Raw genomic sequence first — 25,039 nt, forward strand, 5'->3', positions numbered from 1 at the left:
GGAATGTGAAACATGTTTACATTCAAACTGGTTTTTACAGCCTGTTTTCTCTTTGAAAGACTCTCACTTGTTTCGATGAGGTTTGAAAGAACACTTTGTTACAGCTAAGAGACAAAGACGTGGTTTAGATCATACACCTTTTACCAAAATGCCGAAAAAAACATCATTCTTTTCCCACATGGCCTCGTTTTAAGCCAAAGATTCTTTTGAATTCTGTAGATACGATCGAGGCCATGAGGGTCAATTAACATGAAGACAAAAGAATAATGTATTTACGCCATTAATTTTGGAATATGAAGGTGTATGCGGTTAACATTCCTTTTAAAGTTGGTCACCTGTCTAAAGCAAGCAATCAGACCTGGACCCTATGCTGAATCAGAGGGGTTATTAAGATTCTCTTATTTACACCGAAAACCATCTGATGGGTGTACAGCTTTTGCAGAAATACACTAGTGGGGATCCAGAGGTGCTGGAAAGGTAGGGGAGGGGGCAAAGTGGAGATGGGCGGGGTCCACGGGTGGGCCGTTTTTGCTTCTGCAAGGGGGGACGTAGTGTCCTCTACCACCATATACTAAGTTCTACTCTTAGGCTGATTGCCATGTTCTCTTTTTGAATCCTTCGAACTGCTACGCGAACTCAATTCTCCCCTAGAGCGGCTGCCGTTCTGTCGACTTCCACCGGAATCAGCACCATTTGAACTTTGTCGACTCTTAGCTCGGCTATCACTTTCTTCATCTGGAGTAATGACAGTGCTTCGGTGTGAACTTTGCCTGCTGTTTGATCTCGTGTCATCATTGCCATCAAGTATCGCTAGCGTGTGGAGTTCTTCTTCCTCTTCGTGAATCATTTCATCGCCAGGTCTGGCGGATGTGAGGGCCGACAGCACACTCTCTGATACAGTTGTACTTCTTGATGTTGTTCTGGAACTTACATCGATCAGCCTTGTTAGTATACCCTCTGACAAGCCAGCCTGAAAAAAATAAACGAATGAATAAAGGAACGAACGCACGCACGCACGAGCGATTCAACGAACGAACGAAAAAAGGAACAAACAAATGAACTAACAAAAAAAAACAAATGAACGAACAGAAGAACGAACGAACTAAAGAACGAGGGAACGAACGAACGCATGCACGCAGTTACGAACGAAAGAAGTAACGAACGAATGAACACTGCTACATAGTTTGAATAAGGGACTTTGTGTTGAGTGAGAGACATTTGCGAGTCACAAGAACGACCAAGAATACAGAAGAAAATGATGATGCAATATTAGTTTGATAACAGTCTGTTTAAAGACCCACTGTTTTGTCGAACCAATAGAGGACCTTTCTTGATCGAACTTAGTCGAGAGCGCGCATGCTAAATATAAACCACGGGGGATTTGAACGAGCGCTAACGGAACGGGGTAACGTCCCTAGACAGACTTCTTTGCTGGTATATTTATAAAATTCTCCACTTGAATGATAACCTTAATCTTAATGAAAATGTTTGATCGTTGATGCAGTGGCAGAATATAATGCGAAAGCAGAGGGATTCTATCTTTTTCAGCAGCGTGAAGCTAATAGCAACGAAGCAACGAGAAACATACAGGCTGGAGTTTTAACTGTAGTTTAGGATACTGCTTTCAGAAGCTACTGCTCACCTCAGATTCGTCACCAGTCTCTCTGTAAAGAGTTTGCAGCTCGGCCTCGATAGCTAACAATCTATTCTTCATTTCTCTCATTTCTTTTTCCTCCCGGAGAATTCTCTCTCCAAGTCCTACAAAAAATAAATCTGGTCACAATTTGCAACAAAATTCAAAGTCTGCCCCCTCGATTTATGCATTAATACCAATTATCTCTGCCTAAACACAGAAAGAAACTTCTTGAATATTTTTTTTTTAATTTTTATTTTTTTAATATATATTTTTTTAAAAATAATGTCTCGATGTACAGGCAGCTTTACTTTTTGAAACGTTAGCCTCGCGTTTTCAAGTTTGTCCACATTGTAATCCATTTCCATCCTCGCCATCGTGAGTCACCCCTACTTCCTACTGGGTTCCTGTCATTTGTCGAGTACTGTTCTACAAAATCAAACCATTATTGCTGGGTTTCCTACATGCAAGCCTCGCGTTTTAAAGTTTGTCCATATTGTAATCCATTCCTATCCTCGCCAACGCTAGTCACCCTTACCTCCTAATGGGTTCCGGTCATTTGCAGAGTACTGCTCAATCATTTTAAAATCAATCATTGTTCTGTTGCTTATGCTACAGGTAACTTGTCGAAAACGTAACACTTACCTATGGTGTCAACATTTTTCACACTTGACCCATCCTAAACAAGCAAATAGGAGTCTTTAGAGCTTTTTAAACCAATCAAGAAATCATACACTGTAAAGTGTTAAAATTGATTAATTAAAAAATCACAAAAGGAGAGAAGGTTGTGGAGAAACGCGCGGAGGGCTTAAATCGCTGGTGTTCAAAGCTGCATTAACAAACAAATTTGGTATCCGGACAACTCGCCGCCTAGAAAACTCGCTCCCAATCGTAAGACCATTAGTAGCCACCAAGTTGTGTTTTCACAAAAGGGAGTAAACTGAAACCCTGAGTATTTCTCGTTCTTTAGGACTGAGCAAAGAGAGACAACGTTAGCAAACTGGCCGTTAGCAAAAAGGTTCGTAGGCGAGTTGGGGGGGGGGGGGGGGGAGTTGCCTCGGGGCGAGTTGTCTCAAATTCAAATTCAATACGGTAGCTCGTCACAGGGAAAGACAGGGCCATCAATTGGTAAAAGACATCTTAAAGCTTTCAAACCCTGTCAATATAATAATCTGGTCCGTGATCACTTGTACTTCAGTACAAATATATATAAGAAGAAAACAGACAATTGATTACTTGTGAGGAGCTGTCAAGCTCTTTGTGAGGTTTCCAAGATTCTTGACTCGCCAGTAAGTCGATTTCTTCCTGTGGAACAAGTTCCTGGAGTTTGCTGAAGAAACAAAAGCAATGCAAGGTTAACATCTTGTTTGTTTGTTTATGTATTTGTTTACTTGTTTTATTGTGTGTATGTTTTGGTTAAAACAATTTTTAAATTCACAATCCACAAACCAGCGATGAAATACATGGCCTTTCTCTTCGCAGTTCTCTTGGCCTAAGTAAACCATGAAAGTTCAAGGGGACCTTGCAAGTTGAAGTGCTTTTGGTAAAGTCTAGAATTGAGATAGCCTCGCAAACATTAAATACAGAAATTGGAGTAAGCAAGAGGAGATGATCTTAAAGCTGATTTCCAGTCCGTACTGCGCAGACTCGGGGTTTGTTTACGTGACGTTTTTTAGTCCGCCATTACAGTTCGTTTCGTTCAAGAATTTCCGATGAGCTGAAACGTCGGTTTGAAATAGCGTCAATGTTCTTCTACTCGTTATTATTTGTTCTGCAAGGATATCTGGCGTTAATAATGAAGAAAAAGGTAAGTTTGTCGCGGAATTTTTAGTTTTGCTTGTAAACATTCCCTTCGTGTGGGCTCACATAAACATTGCAGCCGAGATTGCGCAGTACGGACTGGAATTCATCTTTAACGTTGGCAAAAAGCGCGTTGGTAGCATGTGTTATGAAACATATGTAGAAAGAAAAGCTAAGAGGGTCATAACAGTACTGAAAACTGTGCACAATTAATCCAACCTGTCTATATCGGCGATTGAAGCCAGTGACTCACTGTCGAGAGTGAAGCCTTCGCCAGCTGTTAATGACAGTCCTTCGGAGTAAGCATTCTGTTAGGAAAAAAACGTTACTTGACCAAACATTTTCACTACATTCTGTAGATGAATGCTCGTTGTACAAATAGAGAGTTTTACTTCGCCCAACGGAAAAGGTCAGATTGCTGTTGATTCACTTTACTTTTACTTGCATCAGTAAATAAATACATCATACTAAAAATTGAAGAAAAAAAAATCAACACGTTCACAACATTTTGCATGTATTTCTAGAAACTCAATACTACCCATTTCCCTGTAGAAACGACAAACGGAAACACAGTGTTTTTGCCGTTCGCAGAAAGAAAAAAACGCGATGCCTAGTATGCTGAAGACTGTTATGATTGTAATTTCGTGACTTTAATTTTGGGAAGCCAAAACTAAACGCATGTTTCCCGCGCTTCAAGCGGTTACACATTTTCCCGCGCTTTCCACCGGTCACCTGTTTTGATGCAAATTCTCCTGAAACCAGCTAAATGCTGCTAAACAGCGGCTCGATGTGTCTCATAGTAGTGATACAAACCTCAACCATCAGTAGATCTGTTTCATCCGAGAGAAGTTCTTCTAGCCGTTTTTTCTCTGCTTCTGTCATGGGAATCACATTCCCTGCATCAGCAGCCAGCTAAAACAAAATCAGTAACAAACAACGCTTTTAGAAAAACAATTTAAGAGATAATACTACGCTGCAGCAGCTTGAGAAGATGGCGGTTTTCACTTGAGTGTCGAAAGTAATTCGCATTTGCTTGGTTTTCCATTACAACGCTTTGTGATTGGTTTAAAAAACTCGCGCCACTTTCTCATCCAATCAGAAGCAAAACCAAAACCAATCGTGACTCGCTCGCGCCGTTTTCCCGCGCTTCGCGCCCGCTACATGCATTTGCTTCAAGTTTGATTGGTTCACTGGACTGTCTGTGTTCTTTGCAATTGTCCAAAGCGATTACTTTGGTTTTCGTTTTACAACACTCAAACGGAAATCGCTCTAAGGCAGTGATAGACCCCGGGGTGCACCCGGTATATTTTTGGGTGGGGGTGTGCGCTGGGAATTTGAAGCCCTTACCCTATACCAGACCATGTCCAGCTGATTTTTGCAACCCTATACTAGACTAGACACTGAAAATCCCTACCCTATCCCAGACTTGCATTTTGTTAGAACTGTATCATTATCAGTGTTTTAATGGAAAACCATCTATGAAAAACGATGCCGCGATGATTTTATTTACGTTTAGGAAAGCCTCTTTCTCTTCCGAGTTTCTGGACTATATTCTTCATACCGTCGATCGGTTTCCCGGCAAATGCTACCCTTTTCTAGACCAAAACTCTCTGATTTCTATACCCTATCCAGACTAAACTGCTTGAAAACCATACCCTTCACAGCGGCACATACCTATATAGCTCATGTATGAGAGTGCCCCCCCCCCCACCCCCCGGGGTGATAGACAACATGAAGGGCAAAGTATTTAGGAAATGGTACAGAAAGCGTAAAAGTTTTACCTCAATGTTTCGCTTCACAAAGTTCTGATCTTTTCCTTTAGTTTTAGACTGTTTGCTTCCTTTTCTCTTACGAGTTCTCTTGGAGGTTTTGCTTTCCAAGTCATCAATATCTTGTTCTGCCCATGAATCACAGCTAGAGCTAATGCCTGCAACGCAAGCATATCCACACAGGTATATTACTTTTCTAATAATAGTGCTAAGTTAAAAGGACTTTGTCACGAATTTTAACAGATTTTTGAACGGCCCAAATTTATATATGTGTCGTAGGAAACCTAAAAATAATGGTCCATTTTTATTAACAATTACAATTTTTAGCACTGAAACTGTTTAAAAGCGTTTTTGGCTGCGGGTGGCTCGGATGGAAATGGATTACAATTTGAAAACGTTAGTCAACGCTTTCAAGTTGTTTCCGCGCGCCTTACAAAAAAATCGTTAGTTATAGCCGAAGTTTGATTTTTATCCCCAAATGAAGGTTATACCTTCCGTTAAATGTTCAAAGATGTTTTTCCTGCGTTAAGTTGCCTTCCACTTATTTCATAACAGTTTAGACCAAAAATCTACGAAATCCCCTTTAACGGTACGATTTGCTGAGCTTAGCAATTTCCAACACATCCTTCCTGTTTCTGACTGTATTGTTACAATATCAAAACATTAAAATGCACAAGGTCTACAGTGGGCTAATGATCAGAAGAAGCTATCGTGTTTGGAGTCTAAATAGAGGCCTATGAGATTATTTAGGAGGGAAGTTGTTATCAGAGGACGTTCTTCATCTGGGACCTGACAGACCTACATTTTTGGAGGGGGGGGGGGGGGCGAAGGGCGTTTTTCATCTGAATGTTAGGGTAGTATCCAGAAATGCACACAGACCGAAATTGAAAACTGGTCATTGCTGCAGAAAGCCTACACAACTGCACTGGTCAGAAAAAAGAGAATCGAGAGGGCATTTTTGTAGAACGTAGACAAATTTCCCCTTCTTGTTTCAAGGTAGCATGAACCCTCTGCATTCACAGGATATCAACCTGTTCACTAACATACCTCTGTCAGAGGGAGAGCCAATGTTTTCTTGACGTTCGTTAGGGATGGGTTGCGTGGCAAACAATGGCGTCACTGGTACAGACTCAACTTCATCTTCAAAGTAATAAAATAGGAAAAAAGCTTCTGTTAGTTCGTGTTAATCAAATTACAACTAGCATTTCACACGTTGATCACTGTATCATCTAAAAATGAAAGCAATCATCTAGTGGCAGCTTCAAGTGAGAAGCAGCACCATGATAGGCGATCTCATGAAGGTTTCTCTAAAAACAAGAACATTTTTGTTGCAGATTAAACAACTGAGTGTCAACATGTACATGACAAAAGAAATTAAGAACCTAGGGAGCAGACTAAAAGAAAACAACAGAACAAACAACATAAACACTGCCCTTAGCCCCAAACACAACAGCAACTGCTACACTAGAGGACCAGTAGAATTACAAGCTTACGAGAGCTGTTACACTTCTGAGACTTTTCAATACAATCTAGCATAACATACGCACTATGCATACAGGAGGGCGGGCCTATATGGCGACAACTCGGTGTTGTAGGCGCGCAATTCGTCCAGAGGACACAATGTGTGCAGGGGGCTACATGTACATGAAAGAGTCCTGTAAGCTTCACTTGCTCTTGAGACATGCTCATATTTGTGATGTGGTAATAAAACCTCATGAATGGAATATCTTGCTTTTGGCATAACAGTATATAGTACAATTACCAGGTAAGTTGTCATCCGTAGGCGGTCCGAGGGCCAGAGCATGTCCAACACCCAGATCTATTTTACCATGACCTTCCTGTTCTCGTTGCTGATCCAGTTTACTTATTTCTTCTCTCCACTTCTTCTCCAATTGCCTTCTATGAGTTTTGATTTCTTTTTCTTTCTGTTGTGATCATAAAATCCACCATTTTAACAATGGATACAACGAATGAGTCTACAGTAGGTTCCCGTTATCTCGAACTCGGCCATCTTGTAATCAGAGCTATCTCGAGCAGTTTACAGTTTCCCTTATTTAAGCTCATTTTAACCTAATTTTACCTCGCTATCTCAAACTGTGGTAAATACAAATGAATTAATAAGCGCCGTCGAATAATTCACTCTTAGGAGGGTGGTCAAGGGTATGTTCGTGACCCGTGTTCGGCTTTTTTTCCCTCGTGAATCGTGATTTCCATAGTAGCAATGAACCGTGCTTTTTCAAGACGTTGTCTTTTTCCGTGAAGCGTGAAATACCAATGTATTGATTTTCGTGAATTGTGAAAGGGCCGTGTTGTTTAACGTGAAACGTTATCTATACCCCCTCCCTCTTTACCACCCTCTATAAGATTAACTTGAGTTACATTTTAAATAAAGTCAATTACAAAACTACAATTAACACCAACATACTGTACTACAGACCACGCGAACTTCGTCATTCGTTTAAGCTTTCCCGCTCTTTGCGTCCGCTACATGTATGTTTCATACATGTTTCTCTGTGATTGGCCAGAGTGATGACTTTGGGTCTGGTTTTGTTACACTTAAAAGAAAACCGCTCTATTATTGTGATGTTCTCCAAAAGTAATAATACTTTCGGGATTTTCTAAAAAAAAAAAACTTTGGAGTTGTTTCTTTCAGAAGTTTACGTATGTTCAAGTTTTTAAGGTCGGAAATGCAAATGCAACTGAAACGGAATTCAACAAACGCTCTAACAAAAAAAAAACAACGATTCTAGTCAAATACAGTGGTTTACCTTGAGTTTATCAGCAAGAATTGCATCCAGCTTTCTTATTCTCTCGAGTCCTTTGCGTATCTTTGGATCCAGGTTAGCTTCAGCACTGCTTTCATCTTGCGACACTTCGTGTTTGACTACATGACCACTTCTATCACTTGCAATGGTGTCTAAAGTTTGTAACACAAGAAATAAACGAATTCACTTTTAGTTATTAGTAACAGCAATGTTTTTTCTTTGTATACTAATTAAGGTGGCTGGTAACGGTTTCCAGCACTTTCCAGCTCTTATACTTTGACGGGTCAGTACTACAAATCCTTATCAGTTGATGCTACAATAATGGTATGAAATTAATGCCCAGTGATTGGTGAATATGTTGTGATTATTTTCATGACGTCATTGGTTACTATAGCAGCAGTATAATCTGTTAAAAACACCCTTAATTTTGGCTTTAAGTGCTTATAACTCAAAAACGAGCTCGGTGACCCCCATTTTTTATTATTGAACATTAATCAGCATGTTATGATACAACTTTTTGCAAAGTTAAAAAAAATTCTACGAAGCGGTTTCAGAGCCACCTTAAAAATTTGAAAATTTAAGGTGGCTCTGAAACCGCTTCGTAGAATTTTTTTTAACTTTGCAAAAAGTTGTATCATAACATGCTGATTAATGTTCAATAATAAAAAATGGGGGTCACCGAGCTCGTTTTTGAGTTATAAGCACTTAAAGCCAAAATTAAGGGTGTTTTTAACAGATTATACTGTTGCTATAGTAACCAATGACGTCATGAAAATAATCACAACATATTCACCAATCACTGGGCATTAATTTCATACTATTATTGTAGCATCAACTGATAAAGATTTGTAGTACTGACCCGTCAAAGTATAAGAGCTGGAAAGTGCTGGAAACCGTTACCAGCCACCTTAAACAACAGAGTGTTTCTGTCGAGAAACTATTGGCTGATGGTTGCCCCGCGGAAATTTCATGTTCTTAAAATAATATCGAGGGCTATACATCAAATTTACAAGGGGCTACCATCAGACAGATAGTTTCAAGACAAAAACAATTTATCATTTTTATTGTTCACCAGTAAATTTTCTTCCGCGCCCACTCAAAAACGAGCATAGTACTCATTCGTGAAAATTTTCTGTAAAAAAGCGGGCCTACAGCCAAAAAAAGCCCACTAAATTCACTGCATTTAGTGGGTATCTTGTCTGGTTTTGCTTTGTTTGTTACATTTCGACCTTAAAGTCCTCCATCCTTTTTGAATGGGGGCTCAGAAGAAAGTTTAGTGGACAATAAAGACTACAGAGTGTTTTTGTCTCGGAACTATCGGTCTGATAGTTTCTCCATGGAAAATTGGTGTCTTTTAAACTAGCATTTTAGCCCTCGATAATTTTTTAAGAACATCAAATTTCCGCGGGGCAACTATCAGCCGATAGTTCCTCGACAGAAACACTCTTTCGTTTAACCAAAAATATTTTTTGTCAGTCAATCCATCTTTCGAATTCGCAAACGACTCAAAAATGCAAAGCCCATCAACACCAGTCCTCATGCAAATCTTTGTGTCAACTTGACCGCAGGACAAGAAGTTGGAGGGGAGGGTAGATGGCAATACCCCTCAAAACCTTTATAATTATACCACAGCACAAAATTGAAGCAAGAGGAGTAAATAATTTGACATTGTAGCTTGGCCAGAGACTTTATTAGGGCTCAATGCAATCATAAGGCTACAGTTACTTTAACTAAGGTGATCCAGTATGGCAGGAGTGCTGGTCACGTGACTAGCCCAGGCCCAAACTGCAACCCTAACCCAAAATCTAACCCTAACCCCAACAACTTAACCCTAACCCTAACCCACAAGCCCTGACCCTGCAACCCTAATCCATACACCATTATAGGCTTGGTTTAACCCTAGCTTTCACGCTGTCATGTTAAAAGTTGTGGTCACGTGACCTCTATTGTTCTCCTTAAGACGGAATCCATCAGGAAATCGAGTAATGTTAATTCTAGTTGGACAAAAATCGAGTATTAGAATTATTTAAATCCTATATTGCGTTATTTTCTACCTTTCCTAAACGCTAAAGATGAAAGTAATTATCCGTGATAACACCAAAAACAATTTCTTATCAGAGCCTGAAAAAAAAATGAATTTCAAAGTTCAAAAGAACAAGATAAGCTATAGGTAAAATCTCACGTGTAACTATTGGAATTCAGCAAAGCTTCGAAATTCGTTTTCGATGTTTGGTGTTGTAAGAAATTATTTCTTTTGATAAGATATTTCAAACAGTAGCACAGAAGTTTGCAATAAGATGTAAATAATTTTGGTACATAATTTTGCTCAATTAATACTCAAAAGTCCTGGCGGGATTCTGTCTAAAACCAATCAGATTGTCGCATTTGCATTAGTATACGAGTAAAACTCTTTTAATTAAAATTGTTACCAGAGCCGTCATCCACCCCTTGCTCATCTAGGTCTTCCTCTACACTAGCGCTGCTGTTTGCTGTTGCAGTTCTTTCAGCCATGTCTTCCAAAACAACATCATTCTCGACTGGCGAGATAATCTGCAACAGAATGAAAAGAATTGGACTGAACTATGGTTCTATAACAATTATCATGATAAACAACAAAATATTATGTAAACAAACAGGGCGCTTTCCATTCGTCAGAACTGGCCGGCCGGTCCGGTGGTTTTGAATGTGAAATGGGCCTTTTCAACAAGTTTGTCCTACAAATCCACTATAACAGTGTACAGCGGAACCCCGATATAACGATATGCCAAGGGAGCAGTAAAATTATATCGTTATATGAGAATCGTTGTATCGAAACTCCCGATATAACGATATAGCCGTAAAATAACCGAAAATATCGTTATATCGGGGTAAACCTAATAAATTATATACTTTTTCCTGGACAAAGAGGATTAGAATACAGTAACATTTTCGTATGTCATCGTACAAAAGTGTTGTCAGAAACGTTAGAGATTACTCGATTACTGTTATGTTATTGGATTAAATTCAATAATTTGCTTCAATTGTGACTGTTTTCTGATAATATCGTTATATCGGGGAAGATCTTACGTTCGGTCCGTTAAACTCTCATCATTATATCGGGAATATCGTTATATCGAAGATCGTTATATCGGGGTTTTGTCCCATACATTTTACTGTAACTTTTGCCGGGACATATTCATCGTTATACCGGGAATATATCGATATATCGAGGATCGTTATATCGGGGTTGCACTGTATAACATTTATGTATTGACTGATTTGACAGGAAAAATCTGACTAACAACGGAATTCTGTTCTCGAATATACCGCTCTGGCCGGCCAGTTCTGACTTATGGAAAGCACACTAAAAGTCAGAGAAAATACTTTGGGATTTCTGCTACAGGGAAGCGTTTAGTATACCTTACTGTTTTTATAAAGGTCATTCCTCTGAAATAGAACCTGCACTAAGATTTTTTTCAAACTTTGCCTTTTTTTTCCTTATTGTTTCATCAGATTAGGCCAAGTAAAAAAAGAAACAAACACATGTTTCTCGTCCGGATTTCTATAAAAAAGGGAGCGGGCGGGCGCTTTTTTTGTTATTTGTTATTTCCTCCATCGTCAAACTCTCCAGAAGCGAACTTGCAAAATAAATCTTGACCTCTCCAGTACGGACCTAGCGTGTCAAGGCTTTAAAATTTTGTTCTGAGTTCGTATTAAAACGCAGACAAAAGCCACATCTTACAGAATTTTCTTTGTACTTAATTGAGGAGTAACGCCTGTTGGTTTTTGTTCGTTCCAACTTTCCTAATAACAAATATTAAAAAAAAGAGAAGCGGCCCAAAAAAATGATGCGGGCGGGGACGAGAAACATTTGTTTTTGTTTTGTTTTTTACTTGGCCTTATATTCACGATTGCTTGTTAAAGTAACGTTTCCGACAGAAAGACAGTTATTGCTCAATTCACCAAGACAAAAATTAATAGGTCACCCACCATTCTCGTTTACTAGAAAATGATGACTCTCTGGCATATAAATAAAAAAGGTTTAAGACGGATTCCGCTGAAAGTTCGAGCAATAGTACAGTACGGTAACATTTTATATACTATTTGAAGACATCTCACTGAAATTCATTTTTCTTAGTGACCCCGTGATTAAACTCTAAAGCATTCTCGAGAAAATTGAAGTAAAACTTCATAAAAATGTTTAAAACGCGCGCCATTTTGTTTTGAACTGGCGTAAAACGTCCGTTTTAACTGAAATGTAGATAGTTTTGAATCCATTTTTCTCTCGCGGGGTCAGCTTGAGAGCTAGAGGTTTGGTAGGTTTCTGTTTGCTGTGCTCAAACTGTTGCCATGCTATGAGATCTCAGTGGTAACTTTATTTTTGCCTGTATTGCTCGAATGATCGGCGGAAACCATCTTAAAGGTTTAAATTTCTGCTCACCAAGTCTCCATCGGAGTCAACATCTTCGTCCAGGCTGACGGTGACAGCTGAAAGCAATGGAAAATAAAAGAGCAAAAATGTTATAATTTTCATGTCTACACATGAACCAAAGTAGCCTAAACTGTCCACCTTAATAGCTTGTATGGAAATCACGCACTTTGTGGAATCTGATGTGGCCGTGGTCTGGTGGTGGGAAATCCCGTTTTGAGGTTTCAGTACAAAAAGTCTACCAATGTCCCATAAACATGGCAAAGATCTGTATATTCGAAAAAGTTTTGTTATAAGGGTTTTGTTTTTAAAGGGATTTTGTACGGAGATTTGAGATTTTTGTTAAATTGTTTAAAATTAGTGGAAGGCAACCTAACCCATAAAAAAAAATTTTTTTTAAAATTAAAGGAAAATATAATTATTTTTTAAATTAAATATGAATTTTTTTTTTGGGCGGGAAAATTTTTTTTTTCCCCTTTTTTTTTTTTATTTTTTTTACTAAAACTGTTTCGTGGAAGGGTGTCGCCCCCCTCCACACCCGCGGGGATAGGGGAACAACTCCTAGTAGTTGACTACACAGGAATGCTCCGCCCGAAAGGGGTGCCCTTTTTAGGCTGGATTTATATAAAAGGGTAGAAAATGCACGAGTTGGAGTATAGAAAAGAGTTGGGAAAACTTTCATTTAGGTTTTTAAATGGGCCTTACAAAATAACTCGAACAGACCCACTGTATGGTTAGATTCACTTGGGGATTTAAGGGCGTTTTTCTTATCAAAGGCATATAAAGGGTAACCTTCCCTGCCAAAAATGCTATACGAAAGGGTAAGGGAATAAACCTCGGGGTAGAGCTTCCCCATATAAAACGTTTTTGAGTAGCCACCCCCACCCCCTACCCCGCAAAGGGGGGTTGGGGGCTGCCGTAAAAGTGTTGAAGCGTAACCCACAAGAAGGTGGTAGCAAAAAAAAAAAACACTTGAATACATGAAAGGATTTCAAGGTTGGAAGATCAATTTGCAAGTTTTTGCGGTTCAATCAATTGGAAAGAGAGAAAAGAACGATAGTATAAATCGAGTATAAATGAGCCGCTTCGTGCGTTGAACATTAGAGAGATTAAGCATGACGTTTATTTTACGTGAATGTGGGATTGTTTTCCTATTTTTATGAGGGATTAATTTTAAAATTCGATAAAAAAAGGTAACAAAATGAAAGGCAAGCTTGCGTTTGCCGTCTGCTCAGTATGAAATCGCTAATTTGAAGGGATTTACTGTAAGTAATACTTAAGCAAGCTATACTTCATGCCAAGTATATCTTTAGTTTTGCGTGTCGTGCAAGAAGTCGTGAAGCATTAAAAACAAAATAGATAACTGTACCCCTAAGGCAATTTGCAAAATATGTTAAAATTTGCATTAATTTGCATAGGCGCCGTGCAAAAGTAAGGTTTTTTGGTATTCACGGGCCTTCAATTCTCCTCAGACACAGCTAAATTCCCAAACTTACGAAAAAGATTAGGTTATCAAAGGCTTTGTAAGTGTTCATTTTTAAATTGTTTTATCTTTAGGCACCGCTGCGTGAATGATGCATTTGTTTTCGTTCAGTGTTTTACATGACATGTTTTTATTCTTTACCCTCGGTAAAGCCTGGTTTTACTAGCAACGCAAGCACAAGCGCGAGAATAACAGCTCTTATTTCACAGTGAAAACGGCCGACTCAAGCAAAAGCACAAGTGCATTGTAGTTTTTTGCTTGTGCTTGCGGATCAAAATTTGTCTTTTTGCGTGATTGCGCTTGTGCTTGCGTCGCTAGTGAAAAACCAGGCTTAACTGATTTAGCACAAGTGCTGATGGGGCCGAGCATTCAACCATAAGAAACAAATATTACAAATTGAACATAACAAGGTTAAAAATCCCAACTGGTAGAAGGTAGACCAGTAGGCTTTTTACAAGCGTGGCGGAGGAGTTGAACTCGGGTCTACCCTGAAACAACTCCAGACAGTGATTAAAACGGGACTAGAAACCCGGCGGGTTGTCTATTCTTCTGAGAATCGACCCAGTTTGGGTGTATTGGACATGGATGGAAACCGGCACCTCCTGATTTTAAGTCCAGCGCCATATTTACACCATTTTATTTTGTTTTGTTTTAGCTAATATCTGGGTGACCCTTTCTTTTCTTTTTATGCGAGGCACGGTGGCCTAATGGTTAGCACGCTCGACTCCGAGTCAAACTGCCCGGGTTTGAGGCCTGGCCGGGGCGCTGCGTTGTGTTCTTGGGCAAGACACTTGACTCTCACAGTGCCTTTCTCCACCCAGGTGTATAAATGTGTACCGACGAATTTACTGCTGGGGGGTAACCCTGCGATGGACTAGCATCCCATCCAGGGGGGAGTAGAAATACTCCTAATCGCTTAATGCTACAGAAACTGGGATAAGCCCCGGCTGTATGGGCCACTTGGCTCGGACACAGACTTTTTTTTACCTTTCCTTTCTATACATGGCTTGGTGGCCTTCACGGGCCGTCACATTTTACAAAATGTTCAGCTCTTTTAGAACTTAACTAAATATGCACAGTGCAAAAGCGCGTGCATGTGACTGCCTTATCAAATCAGCAAATGTTACAGGCCTTTATGCAGCTTAAAAAACGCTTCCCAGCTAAACTCTTACGATACCGATACGAAATTTTCTCTGCATTTTCGGAGCATAAGAACTTGACGGGGGGCACCAAAGATGCAAAATACATAACTTACACATACCAATTATTCATATGTATTTTAAAAGACTTACAACCATGACATCAAAAGCTCTCAGTGCGTGACCTTCAATTTGTTAGTGAGCGCGAAGATGCTAAACAAGCTGCGGTCAAACAAATTTCTTCGAAAGGCATTGATTATTTTCACTGGAATTACAATGGCCGTTTGGTTCTTCCTTGCACAAAGAGGCACAATCGTAAACACAAGAAACACAGGCATCCATCGATCACATTCCCGGACGCTCAACTCAACTAAACTTGACAAACTTCTCAACAGTTTTCCAAGCAAGGAGACAGTCGACACAAAACGTCGCAATGGTAAAAAGGTTTTTATCGCTTTTTATTACTGGGAACAACTAGCAAAAGCAACCCAAAATTTGTTGGATCTGACAGCCCTTGCTGCGTATGGTGGGAGGCAAGTAGTTGTTCCATTTGTAAAAGATTCGCATTTTTACGGTTCACCGACAAAGGAACGTTTCGAAACACTCGCACTGTATTATAATGTTACTGCGCTTAATCGCACACTTTATTCGCATGGCCACGGTACGCTTATGAGCTGGAAAGAGTTCCAAAACGTCTGTCAAGGCAAACTAGACGTGCTGGTGTATTTTGATTACACAAACCTTAGCCAAGACACGGGGGGAGTTTTTCCTTGCAAAGGTCGCCATTGGAGCACATACAAAGGGTTCGTGGTTGGAGAAACAATTTGCATGAATGTCTTTGTGGTTGACTCAATTGAAAAATTTGAGCAAGAAGTTGTGAAAGGGCTTCCATGCGTTGGCTTGTTTGAATGGAGGGGAAGCGACAATAAAATTAACAATGAGAAGCATGGACATAGACCGAAATTTAATTTGTCATCAGCAGTTAAAGACCGTATGTGGTATCGTGATGCTTCTGATTTCTATAGCTCAAAACTTTTTCATATCGCGCGGTCTTTTATCAACAAAAATCTTGCTCCACGCTTTATCTCCGTTCACATTCGCGCAGAAAGGATCTTCGCAAAGCTTGATTCTTCTTTAAATATTAGTATTGCTACGGTCGAGAAGTGTGTAACAAATCTGGTGACGCTAGTTCAAAGGCACAGGAACTATTAATACGGCTCACTTCCCTGTTTTTCTAGCCACCGATTTCGCAGACTACGGAAGTAGGTCGCCGAGTGTTAAACTTGTACGACAGAACGCCCAGTTACTCATGAAGATTTTAGCCCCTCTAAACCCGCTTATGTTTCAGCCTTCAGCTTACAATCTTACGGATCTAGGCGCCGTGGCTATTGTGGAAATGAATATTCTGGCGTCTGGAGAACATTTATTTGTAGTTGGAGGCGGACATTTTCAAGACTTGGTAATTAATCAATTTTTTATCAACAAGAAAAGCACTGAGCAAAGATTAGCTCGTCCACTACCACCCGGTCTGCGAAGTTCTAGTGTTAAAGAAATTACATCACAGAATGCGCTCCTTGAAAACATTTGCCAATTGGCTGTAATCTCTTTGTAATGGAGATTTCGCAGATTTCTGTCTAAACTGTACTGAAGTTAGTGGTAGGCATTCTTAACCCATGAAAACATTATCTTTGAACATCTAAAGGAAGATTTAACTTTAATTTGCGGATAGAAATCAAACTACGGCTATAAAAAATATCGAATTATAAATATCGGAAACAACTTGAAACGTTAAGCCTTAATTGAAAACTAATGCTGAAAACTAATTTTTTATCATCATCATCATCATTTATTTGCCACTTCAGCATTAAACATACAAAATAACTTAAAAAGATAGGGCGAGGAGACCTCCAAGAAACCACAAGGCTTATGGGGGAGGCCACCTCGGGTTAATAATGAGTTAGTATTTTCGCTGTGAATGTGCAGCTAGGCCAATTTCAGACTCATTTTATTAGAAATTAATTATTTTTTTCTTAAAAGAAGAGAAGCTACTCTAACCAGTGATCGATTCTGGTAGAGAATTCGAAATTTAATTAGATTATGAGCTCAAAATTTCAATTTAACAATCGGACGGCAAGCTCGAGGTTTCTACCGGCTGATAGTTGGCAAGGGGCGAAGATTTGAGGGGCGGAGCCAACTATCAAAAGTCAATAGACACCGAGAGCGAGCAGTGTAACTGTTTTAGCAGAATGTTTTGTTATTTCTAATTCTATCCGTAGGGGCAAACAATCGACTTTTCAAAAGCTCAGTCGTAAGAGTACATAGGGCACCAGATCTCGCTGTTGTTGCAGAAACTGTAATGCAAAACATCAAGGAATGCACCCTGACAACCTGCTGGTAGACAGTACCATTCTGATTTTGCTCACTGGGGGGTCACTTAATAATAATAATAATAATAATAATAATAATAATAATAATAAACTACAGAAGATAACCTTGCTGGGTACAGCGCATATTTTGAGGAGGGTGTTGTCAAGCTAAAAACTGACCACCCTTTAGTGCCCCAGGACCATGGTTTGGTCCCGGCGCTAAGGACTTTAAGCAAACATTACGTAAGGAAAATAACAATAATAATAATAATAATATTAATAATAATAATAATAATAATAATAATAATAATAATAATAATAATAACAATAATAATAATAATAATAAAACTTTATTTAAACTCGAATTTAGAGTAGCTTGACAAGCTAATATTTCCGAGAAAGAAACACCTGACAACAAAAAACCAAAATAAAAATCACTATTTACATATTTAAAATTGTCTTATATTAACTAATTTTAAAAATTGTCATTCACATGCTTCATGAATTGGCTTTGCCAATGTGCCTTCTGAAGTCAGATAAGTTACATAGCCTTATAAAATTGGGTAGAGAATTCCATTCTTTTGTTGCCAGATAAGTAAAGGAGTGGAGACCAAAAGTTGTAGTTCTAGGTTTGGGCATTTCCAGTATATAGTTTCCACGCAGGTTATATGAAGTAGAATGGAACGAGAACATGTTTCTCAAATAGGCTGGATAGTCATTGAAGAATAGACTTTTGTATAGATTTTTGGGTGGGGGTGTGCCGCTGGTACTCTAAAACCCTTACCCTATACCAGACCACGTTCAGCTGATTTTTCAACCCTTTACTAGACTAGCCGGACACTGAAAATCCCTACCCTATCCCAGACTTGCTTTGTTTAGAACTCTATCACTATTGGTGTTTTCACTGGAAAACAGTCTGTCAACAACATTGCCGTGATGATTTGATTTACGTGTAGGAAAGCCTTTTTCTTTTCCAAGTTACTATTCCTATTCTGGACTTGATTCTTTTTCATACCACATCAGTTTCTTGGCAAACGATACCCTTTTCTAGACCAATACTTTCTGATTACTATACCCTATCCCAGACTATAAACTACCTGAAAACCATTCCCTTCACAGCGGCACATACCTATATGGGAGTGCCCCCAGGGGTTTCTACATTGACCACACTTTCACCACCGTACAAAAAGACGAAATGGACACATTCTGACTTCGCTTTCACAAACACAAAGGTGCACTATGGGAATTTTCATATGGCAAAACTTTGTCTCTGGTTGGAGGGTTACCCTCCATACCAAGCAACTCCAGGCAAAAGAGCTTTTCATGCATTCCTTAATAAACAGCCCTGAGCTGTTTACATGGCATTGCCATGGCGACATATTATGGGAAATGAAACCCTTGACAGAAAACCGATCTGTTCTTTGGGGGGCCAATATTTTCAAGTTTGACAGTTTTACTTGGAAGAAAATTACTTGAAAACCATTGATGTCGGTTTATTCACATCTTGGAGAATTAATTTGTGCCTTGCTTTTGTTGTTCAAAGGTTTTCTTTATCAGTGAGTGTACCCTTATAATTCTACGGTAGTTTACACAAAAACTCAGAAGACTTCACATGACATAATCTGTCCCTTCAAGTGAATTATAACTTGACAGCCTTGTAATAATAATATTAATAAAAATAATAACCTTTGTTTACCCTCGGCAGTGTTTATAGCACAAAGGCTAGTGGGGCCGAGCAAATGACAGTAAGAAATAAATCAAATAAACACAACAAGGTTAAGAATCCCAGGTGGCCGGAGGCAAACCAGCTGGCTATTTACAAGCGAGGTCGAGAATTTAAACTTGGGACTACCTTATTGTTTCTTATTTTCACGGGACTTAATTTTTGCGTTTTTCGCGATTTTTTGAAAATATCCTGAAAATCAAAGACCCGCGAAATTAAAGACCCGCGAAAATTTATTTCAAACGTTTTCTATTGTATTTTTTATGTTAATTACGTATTTTTGGCCAAATCGCGAAAATTAAGTCCCGCGAAATATGCTCGTTCAGTTTTCGCGAAATTAAGTTTCCACGAAAATAAGTAACAATAAGGTACCAAGCACAAATTCAGCTAGCGGTTAGGGTGGGACTTGAACCCGGGGACTTCGCATAATTTGCAAGTCCAGCCCTCTAACCGCTCGGCCACGCTGCCTCCTTATCAATCAGCCTTGTCAATCAGTATTATTCTGGAGATGCGTTTATGCTATTTTCTGAGCCTGGGGACAGTGACAACCCTCTCAAGGTGCCCTGCCCTGACCAGAGACATTCAAGACCAGGTTGTCCGACTCTTGGCCTGCTTGATCTGGAAAATGGGTGTGGTAGCCTTTAGGCCTGTTAGCCTCTCACAATATTGATTGAAGGAGCAAGGAAGGTACAGTGGTGAGAGCACTCGCCTCCCAACAATGTGGCCCCGGTTCAAATCCTGGACCCAGCGTGAGTTGAGTTTGTTGTTGGTTCTCATCCCTCTTTGAGGGTTTTTCTCCGGGTTCTCCAATTTTCCTCCCTCGGCAAAAATCAACACTGCTAAATTCCAATTCGATTGGGAACAGTGGAAGAAAAGGTACCCTGTGGAAGTGCCACTGTAAAGTCCCATTTATTGTTTTATTTTTATTTTATTTTATCTAATAAACTTTAAATTGATAAATGTTCAGGAATATATCCTTAAAACTTTACCTTCTGGAGGAAGCTCCTCTAAGAATCCTCTCATTTGACCAAGTTTCTGTTACAACAAAAATAGAACACGACTGCCTTAAGTGCTGTTATTATGACCTTCTGCATACTGGTCTGATGCTCTACACCTGAGCTATAGGAGACTTGTGGGACATCATATTATGCTTCGACAATGCTAGTCCTAGCAATACCAGATGTTTGTCACATTTGAACCTAGTTACAGTGGAACCTCGATTTAACGAACCTCTATATAGTGAAGTGTGGGAGGCGCGGTGGCCTAATGATTAGCGCGCTCGACTCCGACTCGAACGGCCCAGGTTCGAAGCCTGGCCGGGGCGCTGCGTTGTGTTCTTGGGCAAGACACTTTACTCTCACAGTGCCTCTCTCCACCCAGGTGTATAAATGGGTACCGGCGAATTTACTGCTGGGGGGTAACCCTGCGATGGACTAGCATCCCATGCTACGGAAACCGGGATAAGCTCCGGCTGTGTGGGCCTCATGGCTCGGTGACAGACTTTTATATAGTGAAGTCCTCGATATAACGAACGATATTCTTCGCCCCAGTAATAGAACAATATATGGAAAAGAACCTCGATATAACGAAACCTCGTTATAGCGAACACATTTTGCCAGTCCCTTGGGCGTTCGTTATATCGAGGTTCCACTGTATATGGGGTAGCTCCCACAAGTCTCCAGTAGCTTAGTGGTAGAGCCTCTGACTGTTGTGTGGAAGGTCATAGGTTCGACTCCTGTTGGGAGAACTCAGAAATTTTACTTAAAGTAGCTTGTGCCACAGGCTAAATAATATCTTTCTCGGCAGCTGATTTTTTTTTTAAACTTTTCAGTTGCTATGTATCGCTCCCTTGGACCAAATGAGACTTGAATAAATAAATATGCTTGGAACAAGCACAAATTGTGGTCTGGTTTGGCAAAAATGTCCACAATTTCCCCAAGAAACCTTGTTATTGGAATTTCCAGGGGGTATCAGTATCAAAAGGCACAGTTTTTAGAGGGCCCCAGGCATTTTTGGGGGGAACAAGGTAACAAAGCAAATCATTTCATGGAAACAAGGGATATACATGTATTTTTAATTAGTTATTTTAAGGGAACAAGGGCTATCTTTTCTATTAACAGGAACTTTAAATGAACATGAATTTATTAACCTAGCGTATAAAAAACTAGTTAAAAAAATATATAACAAGTTAAAATAAAAAATTAACTGAGATCAAAAATTAACTGCAACATATATTAAATATAAATATGCTAGTCTTGAAAGTTTTTTCAGAAGCTTACTTGAGGCAACTGGAGATCCCTACTCCTAGAATTATCACAGCTTGCTGGTCTGCTAATGGACTCCAAACTGGAAGAAATATTTTAATAAGCTAAGTATCATTCCATGATTTCTTTATTATTTTACGACATAAAACCTCTGTTTCTTTGTCTTTATTCTTGGTTTTCATGTTACGTCATAAAATTCTAAAATCAAAATTCACTAGGCCTACTAAATTTTTGTTGTCATTAGACGTAAGATAAACTAAAAATATATCTTTTTGCAAATTTCCAGATCTATAGTGTCATTAGTTTTTTAAACAGAGCATTTTGAATATTTGAGTTCTCCGTCATATGTGTCATCAAGCTGAGTGCCGTGACAAAGCTGTTTTGTTTGAAAAAAGGCCTTTCCTTTCCATTTTCAGCAGATTGAACATTTCAGATATAATAAGAGGTGTTTATGTGAAACTGTACTAGCTCATGAGCCAAAGATTGTCACTGTTGTAAACAGAATTGAGTTCCAGATGGTTTCTCTGACACCATGGTGGCCATATTTGTGTCCCTCGGAAGGACACAGTTATGGCATCTCCATGCTAAGCTTTATAAATTTGCGTGGAAAGGTTTCTTGGCAAATAACTCGCGAACGGTACACCGCACAGACCTGAAACTTGGAGAAATTGGTTACCTATTTATCCTCTATCATATTTAAAATTCATAGCTTCTGTAGTTGAATGGTTTCGAATTTATTTTTTGATTGCGTGACAGTGAAAACCAGCAATACTTGAATTATAACCACTTCATGATCATTTTGCTTTCCAGGTGACATGGGCTGAATGTGGGGTTCTATCAGCCAAGGGTGCTTACCATTTGTAAGAAAAATCCGGTTGGTGTGACTGTGCATAATGGTAAGCGATTTTCCGAATATACCGACCAACCGGATGAGATTTCGCTTACCATTATTCTACCAGGCGTTCTTTCCCGCTCACTCAATCTAGCACCAAATTCAGTGTAGTTGTTTTCTGTCGATATAGCTGAATACTTCGAGGTAGAAAACAAACTTTTTGACGGAGAAGATGGGCTGATGCTGTTTACTACCGTCAGCTGTTCCATGAGACGCAATTTAAACAGAATACAACGTTATTTTGAGGTGAGTGAATTTCACAGTCAAGTGAAAATTGACATGTTCGAGCTAGATCCTGTCCCAAGAAAAAATATGAGCACATGAACAATTCCAACGTGGAATACCAGAGGCAGGCAGCTTATTTCTCCTGTTAAAAAAGTGCTGGCATTTCTATGTTCGAGGTGAACATACACATTCTAAATTTGTATAAAGATGCCATATTGTAAACATGACTTGTACCACGCGGAGGTGCAAAAAAGGGCCTGGAAACGGAAGATTCGTTCAAATGGAAAGAAAATTTCCGACGGTTCGAACCAACCGGAATAAAAGGAATACCTCAAAACGTATTCCACCATTTTCAAATGGAATTTCTGGAAAATTGCTGTTCCATTTGACTTCCAACTGAAAATTCCGGGTTTATTGGCTAAATGGTAAGCACCCCAGTTGTTTATTAGATTATAAAGACAGTAACTGAGGCAAAAAATTCCTTTCATGAAATTGCAAATATGTGACAAAAATCCAAGAGTAAGGTTAAGACAACTTGATTTTTATTGATTTGTACATGTACACAAAAAAATTAATTGGTTCATGCTGCTAATGTCACATCTATTCTTTATGCTTTGTTAAAGAAATCTCCAAAATGGCATAACTACAGAATACAGGGCCACTATTGAAGACGGAAAAATCTGGTGGCTCGTTTGGCTTGGTAGTCACTGCCGAGCCAAACGAGCCACTAAATCTTTACACCGAATACTTCCACTGCTGAGCCGAACGAGCCAAACGAGCCACTAAATCTACACACAGGAAACTTTGACTGCCGAGCCAAAGGAGCCACTAAAATCTACACACGGAAGACTTAGTGCACAATGCAATAACGCACAATACAATAATTTCTCGTTCTTTCATCCACTGCCGAGCCAAAGGAGCCACAAAATATACACGATCTTTTCACCCACTGCCGAGCCAAACGAACCACAAAATACACTGTCTTCAAAAGTGGCCCTACATTCTGTAGTTGCTCCAAAGAAATTGCTTTCACTATAGAAAAGATACCTGCAATGGTCTCAGCTATTTTTAGTTTTTATTTTAAATTGGCATCATATTCATTTTGCATACATGTTGTGGTTCAATTTTACCTTTGGTGAAATTTGGTATTTTCCTTTGCTCTGGTGTATGGTAATATTATTGGGCTAAACTGTATAATACACGGATCCAGAGTTTCAGACTTCCTGTCCAAATTCAAAGGAAAAGTGAGCACTCATTAAGTCAGACCATTGTTAAACATCGCAAAACACAATAGCCTGACTTAATGAGTCTCACTTTTCTTTTGAATTTGGACCGGAAGTCTGAAACTCTGGATCCATGTATACCGGGCCACTAATTTGCATCTCATTGAATTTGAATGGTTCCTTTTGTTTCTACTATGCTTCGTTCTTAAAGCGTTCAGAGATATGTAAATAAGTGGCCCGGTATTGTAAAATCGCCCTATTATTGTTATGAATATAAGCATAAAACAAGGAGAAACACCAGATTGCACCAAAGGCTGGAACAGCCTGGAAGGGAAGGGTAAAATTGGACCACAACATGCACATGTAAAGATCTATTTCTTAGAGTCATATTTAGTTGTTGAATACGTTGTACTGCAAGACATGCTTAAATGCAACATTTATGAGATACCAACCTTCCTTCCGACACAATTTCCATGACAACTTCGTTGCAGATTTAACCAACAGTGCAATCCCAAACAAGAGCAAAATCTCTCTTCGCCTCACAACTGCCTCTCATGTCTTCTCTATACCAAGAATTCGTTTAGCTCATACACGAATACGATTATAAATCTTACAATTTAAAGCTATAATGTATTATCTGTACGAGAAATTGAGTAAAACGCCTGCAAAAAGCTTGGTTTTCGTAGTAAACAAAATTTACGGCTGGTAGGTCGCCATGTTGGATTGTAAGCGCGGTTACCAAGCTATTTTTTTCCAGTTCTCCTCAGAGAGGTGAAACCAACATGTCGCTTTATGATGGAGTCGACATCGATGGAGTGCCTATGCAGTCAAACTCCACTGAAGGAACTGATATTACCAAGCTTTGTGAGTTGATTTATACTTCTATTAACATTGTTCTGTATTTCTGTGATGTTCAGAGAGGCAAATGTGTGAAGTGCTGAACATTTTATTTTATATGAGCACAAAGTAGATTCAGAACTTGTGGTCACTAAGCTCAGAATTGCATCAGAGTTTTACTCTATGACTTGTAGATTTACTTATGTGGAAAAAGCAGACAAGTTCTAGATACTTAAAATATGAAATGATACAGTAATATATCAGTATGCTTGCTAAATCTGTGGAAGCTTTGATCTGATAGTCATTCAAACGGAGATTGACCAAAGTCATATATGTATTAAGTTCTATGACATTTATATTGTGTAGACACATGAAGCTGTTTTTTTATATAATATAACATGTATGGCACATCCACTAAAACTAGAAACTTTCAACTACATTGGGTCTTGACAAAGTGTGAGCCAACGAGTCACGCAACCCACATTCTAGTTGACCTAAAATAACACATTGGT

General features: G+C 39.2%; 2 protein-coding genes and 1 pseudogene across 3 annotated transcripts in view; 2 read left to right on the forward strand and 1 right to left on the reverse strand.

The window, feature by feature from the left end:
• Positions 1–25,039, forward strand: part of LOC144629064 (splicing factor 45-like) — a 126,727-nt gene that overhangs the window by 91,735 nt on the left and 9,953 nt on the right. Inside the window, exons 1-2 of one of the 2 annotated variants that reach the window (XM_078487233.1) lie at positions 22,354–22,488; positions 24,448–24,554. In XM_078487233.1, coding sequence (XP_078343359.1) covers positions 24,473–24,554 — 82 coding nt within the window. In that variant the 5' untranslated portion in view covers positions 22,354–22,488; positions 24,448–24,472. Of the gene's footprint in view, positions 1–22,353; positions 22,489–24,447; positions 24,555–25,039 lie in introns of those variants that run through there. The other variant, XM_078487234.1, reaches the window with a different exon arrangement.
• LOC144629027 (fibrous sheath-interacting protein 1-like) lies at positions 108–24,431 on the reverse strand. The gene is made up of 15 exons (XM_078487185.1): positions 24,143–24,431; positions 21,366–21,432; positions 20,076–20,121; positions 12,388–12,434; positions 10,397–10,517; positions 7,971–8,119; positions 6,965–7,127; positions 6,250–6,342; positions 5,215–5,360; positions 4,247–4,345; positions 3,653–3,741; positions 2,870–2,963; positions 2,279–2,312; positions 1,643–1,758; positions 108–970 (listed from the first exon to the last, which is right to left on the reverse strand). The coding sequence occupies exons 1-15, from the start codon at positions 24,163–24,165 to the stop codon at positions 572–574; spliced, it is 1,686 nt and encodes a 561-aa protein (XP_078343311.1). The 5' UTR covers positions 24,166–24,431; the 3' UTR covers positions 108–571.
• LOC144629058 (uncharacterized) lies at positions 14,702–17,818 on the forward strand (annotated as a pseudogene).

Source organism: Oculina patagonica, chromosome 10, assembly GCF_052425735.1.
Source record: "Oculina patagonica isolate OP01 chromosome 10, crgOcupat, whole genome shotgun sequence".
In the NCBI taxonomy this organism is placed as follows: domain Eukaryota; kingdom Metazoa; phylum Cnidaria; class Anthozoa; order Scleractinia; family Oculinidae; genus Oculina; species Oculina patagonica.